General features: G+C 37.4%; 1 protein-coding gene across 5 annotated transcripts in view; it reads left to right on the top strand.

Annotated features, from left to right (window-relative positions):
• Diaph3 (diaphanous related formin 3) overlaps nucleotides 1–5,166 on the top strand; it is a 471,820-nt gene that overhangs the window by 179,950 nt on the left and 286,704 nt on the right. For all 5 annotated transcript variants that reach the window (XM_031361487.1, XM_031361488.1, XM_031361490.1 and 2 more), the window contains one exon: nucleotides 1,179–1,243. In XM_031361487.1, coding sequence (XP_031217347.1) covers nucleotides 1,179–1,243 — 65 coding nt within the window. The remainder of the gene's footprint in view (nucleotides 1–1,178; nucleotides 1,244–5,166) is intronic.

Genomic DNA, 5,166 nt, shown 5'->3' with positions numbered 1-5,166 from the left:
CTTTCTTTCCCTTTCCTTTCCTTTCCTTTCTTTGTTTGCTTTCATTGTAGATTAAAAGTTAAAGTTGCTGAGGTTCAGGAGGTGAGCTAATATATGTTGGTATGTTATAGTAAGAATAAAAGGGATATAATGTAGGAATTGGAAACCACAGACACACACACACACACAAACCACACACACACACACACAATACTGTATATATATATTTGTATAGTTAGTCAGTTTTGTAAGTAAAATGGCAAAAATATTAGAACTAGATCGGTGAGATTTGTTTTAATCTTTTATAATTGAAAATTACCTAAAATGCCTTAAATTGTGTAACATTTAATTTTAGATAAAATAGCCAGCAGAATAGTGTAAAACAGCAAGATTATAAGTTGTGTTTAGGAAATATAACTGATATTTTACTTTCTCTTATTACATACTTGCTTCTTTAAACTCATTTGTATATTGGTTTTATTAAAAGAAACAAAGTACATTATTCTAAATAAATGAATAATTTGTCATATCTAGCATTTGACAGATGGATGTGTATAATAGCTTAGTTTATTATTATTGTGCGTTGATATTATTTCTAGTGCCTATGAACATTGTGACATTTAAATGAGTAGTCTTGTCTAAATGCCAAGTTCTAGAGAATAGATTTATTAGATGAAAGGAAACCCAAAGTTAAATCCTAAGTTTTACCTAATTTTTCATCAGTAAAGCATATATGTCAATTATTCTGCAGGCTGATTGGTTAACGTATACAAGCTCTAATGTTCCACATAATGGATTACATACCTTTTGCTATGATTTCTCATTGAATTCAGATATTATCATACTAGTAGGGAAAAGAAATATTTGTCAGTTGCCTCTTTTCCCCTAATTTTGTTTCTCACTCCAGCTTATTTTCCTGGTTGATGTTGCGTCTTGCCATCTCTTCTTTCCAAATCCACATTGATAATGGGAATCTTTCCGTGTTGTACTGTATCATTGATCCATCTCCTGTTCCCTGATGGAAGGTTAGAGTTCAGTATGAATTCCTCACACTTTAAGGAGCCTCTGTAATATTGTGCTGTTTTCCTCCACTTTACTAATGTTATCGTGGATTACCTTTTCTGTGATTTTTTTTTCTTCATAAAATCATCAACAGTTTGCATAAAACTTCAATTTATTTTTTGTTACTCTGATTTTAGATGTTTGCATAGACCAGGCAAAACTAGAAGAGTGGGAAGAGAAAGCTTCAGACCATTGCAAGAAAGTAAGTACTGGCTTTACTCTGCAGGCCTGTGTGCGAGCTGCTGCAGGGCGCTGCTCCCATGAGTGCATGCTACTCTGCAGGCCTGGGTGCGAGCTGCTGCAGGGCGCTGCTCCCATGAGTGCCTGTTACTCTGCAGGCCTGGGTGTGATCTGCTCCCTGTGAGTGCATGCTACTCTGCAGGCCTGTGTGCGTGCTGCTGCAGGGCGCTGCCCCCATGAGTGCATGCTACTCTGCAGGCCTGTGTGCGTGCTGCTGCAGGGTGCTGCCCTTATGAGTGCATGCTACTCTGCAGGCTTGGGTGCGAGCTGCTGCAGGGCGCTGCCCTTATGAGTGCCTGTTACTCTGCAGGCCTGGGTGCGAGCTGCTTCCTGTGAGTGCATGCTACTCTGCAGGCCTGTGTGCGTGCTGCTGCAGGGCGCTGCCCCCTGTGAGTGCCTGTCTCTGCCTAGTATCTCATGTCCCTCAGGCTGTGTAAGCGGGCCTCGCTCCATGAGCACTAGCTACACCAGCTTGTTATTGGACATATGCTCCAGCTCTCCACCTCCTTTTCTTGCTTTATATTGTTAACAGAGATGCTGTGTGTTTAGTATATATGATGTGTTAGCTATTCTTCTTTCAGAGTAAATCTGGGACTTTTATTTCCTTTATTCACACTCTACATCATGAACAGTTTCTGGGTTCTTTGTTTATAAGCAACCCAAGAAATACTTCTTGAATGAGCGAATGAATTATTGATTGGAGAAAAGAAAGGGGGAGACAATGTATATATTATAATCTCAAAAAATTAAAAATTTTTTTTTAAGTAGCCATGTGTGGTCCTAGAGGCTGTCAGATCTTTGTGTTCAGGGATAGTCTGATGTACCTTAGTGTGTTCTATGAAAACCAGGCCAGCACAGAGAGATACTGTCTCAATTATGTTTTTAAAATAAAAGAAGAAACTATGGGGTACCATAGTTTCAGTTGCTTCAGCCTAGCAGTTTTTCTGACTCTGCTCATCTTTGCTTTTCTTTGGTGCCATGTTTTGTTCTCTTTTTACTGACTTAGATATCTGTATTAGATAGTTTCTTGGTTGGATGATTGGCATTTGAAGTAGTCACTCAGAGTTGAATTCTTAAATAAAGCTTCTCATGTTGATGAAGCAATAACTATACTGCCGTATATTTAAACTATATAGCTATTTCCTTATGAGTTTTTATGTTAGGCACTGCCTCATGAACTATACATTGTTAATGGAGTAGGACCTAAGAGTGCCTGAAGAGATTTCTACTTTTCTATAAACTTGATGATTACACATAACTTGCAAATTGAACTTTCTTCAGGTTTGATGAACTTATGTGGAATTTTATGTCTGTGAAGTTTTTGATGCCCTAAGGGTTGGAATCAACCAAACCCTTCCAGACCATCGGCTGCCTGCTAGGTGTCCTACTTAGATTTCTGTTGCTGTGATAAAATACCGACCAAAACCATTGCAGGGATGTAATGGTTCCTTTGGCTTGTATGTTAAAATTCTTCATTGAGGGAAGTTATCCAGGACCTCAATGTAGAAACTGCAGCAGAGACCATGGAGGGACACTGCCTGCTTTTTTATGAAACCCAGAATGAGGTGGGCCCTCCTACATCACCATCAATTTTGAAAATACGACATAGACATGCCCATAGGGCAAGCTGATGGAGGCTATTTCCCAGTTGAGCTCATCTGTTTCTTGAGGACTCCTGTTTATGTCAAATTGACCAAACACAACCAGCACACTAGGGTTACAGCCCTGAAAATGGTTTGGTGCAGGAAAAATGGTTAGATTATTTAAACATCCAAATAGTCATTAAGTGGTTAATAGCTGTTAGATACAGTGTGACCATTCTCTCAGCCAATATTGTATTTCTAAGCTTAGGCAGTACCTGCACTTTTCATGCATGTAGTACTGAATTTCAAGTATTAGAGGCAGATACATCAGGAGTAATAGAGACTGACTGTACTTAAGTATTGGTGATGTGTAGGGAATATCAATAGAGTTGAATACAAAGTACTCGATAGATTTTTTTTTTAATAGCAAGGTTTACATGTAAATATAAGACCTTGTTCAAGGTTAGCTGTCTTTTTAAAGCCAGAAGTTGTATTCGTTACATGCATTCAGAAAATACTCTAGCTCCATAAAAGATTTCTAGTGCCATACCATCTTGTATATATCAGCAGAAACTCTGCTCCACTCGCTTTGTAAGGACACATGTAAACACTTTGCTTTAGGCTGGAAGCTATCATAGTTTCTAGGGACATTTTTTATTTAGGTGCATAAATTTGAAAAATGAAGAGCAGAGATGTCAGGAAGTGTATAGAGTGTATTGAATTATCAACCTTCTTGTACAGAGGCACTACTAATACATTTACCCCAGGCAATGAAATTAAGCAGAAATTCAACCTTAACTGTGTTTCTTGACATTTTTTAGTGTAATTTTGTTAGTATAATATTGTTTCAGCAAAAGTTTTTTTTTTTTTTCTTTATTTTTGGGGGAGTGTACGAAAGAACACTTTGATATCAGTTTCCCTAAGGTCTAGTTTAAGAGACACTGGTTTATCTCTAGGGCACCTGGGATTTGATTGTTGATACTATAAAAATGCCCAACAAGGTTTGGAATCCGCCTGGTTCTTTTCTAATTGAGGAAATGGGCGTTTATGTCTTAGAAAGAAATGTTGATTTTTTTTTTTGTACCATCAAGTCAATTTAATAAATTTAATGAACATACTCATTATAATCCACTTGATTTTCTACTGCCCCCAAGTAAATCCTTTTGGTCCCACAATTCATATTATCAGAAAACCATCCTTTTGTTATTCTGATAAGAAGTTTGCTTGTTATCTTTGTTTAGTTTTGCTTACATTTTTCTGGTAGTGAAATTTCATTGTAAAAATGAGAAAGGAGTTTGGATGCTGAGAAATTTAATCAATGATATTGATAGAGTATTCAGTGTTTGGGTTTGGCAGGAGTAGGCTCATCACTTAATAAATATTTACTGAATTGAATTATACATTTAAGACAGTGAAAAGTACGCTAGAAAAGGGTTTCACTTTTGTGAGCTTCCAGGTTGAGTGCTGTTAAGGTGGCTGACATCACACTTTAGTATATTCATATGGCAATATGATAATATGTGTGTATTTGGTGTGTCAGCCTGCAGAAGAATTCTCACTTAGCCTTGGGTAACTAGGAAAGAATTAAATGAAGCTAATGATGTCTGTTAGCCCTGAGGAATCAATGCACAGTATCTAAGTTGAGTATCCAAGGAGCAGGTACATTCATGAATGTCTTTTGAATTTCTAACTGGCATCTCAAGCTTAACATGAAGTTTGGTTGTGCTATAACTGCACTTCCGCAAAGAATCAGGTGTAAAAGGTTTGGTCCCCAGCATAACCCAGGTGGTGGTGAAACAAACTGGGAGGACATTTAGTTAGTAAGCCTAGTGCTTACTTAACTCTTTCATCCCTATGGTTCTCCCAAGAGGCAGGCGGGCCTCAGTAACGGATCAAGCCCAATTCCTCTCCTCTCCTATGTTGCTTGTTCTCTGTCTAATCGTGTGCTTGCTTCACACAGTGCTTTCATGACTGCCTTGGGCATGAAGTGATGGAGGCAAGAGTCACACTTCATCCTAGTTCCTGTTGAGTGTCTTTTCCACTTTGACCCTCTGAAGCTGTGAGCTGAATATACCTCTTCTTCCATAAATAGACTGTATCCAATAATTAATGTTAATTAAAGCAAACAATTTTCTTACTAATAATACATTTCCTCTATATGTTTGTTTATTTTTAACTTTCTTGTGGTATTATCACCTAAAAACAACAAAATACTTGTGTTTATCTTAAATATACAGTGTGTCTTAATTTCTCCTTTTATCTTTATTTCTTTTTAAAATATCTTTGATTTTTTTTTTTTTTT

This window comes from Mastomys coucha, unplaced genomic scaffold (assembly GCF_008632895.1).
Source record: "Mastomys coucha isolate ucsf_1 unplaced genomic scaffold, UCSF_Mcou_1 pScaffold9, whole genome shotgun sequence".
NCBI classification, from domain to species: domain Eukaryota; kingdom Metazoa; phylum Chordata; class Mammalia; order Rodentia; family Muridae; genus Mastomys; species Mastomys coucha.
This window is presented reverse-complemented; position numbering and strand designations above follow the sequence as displayed.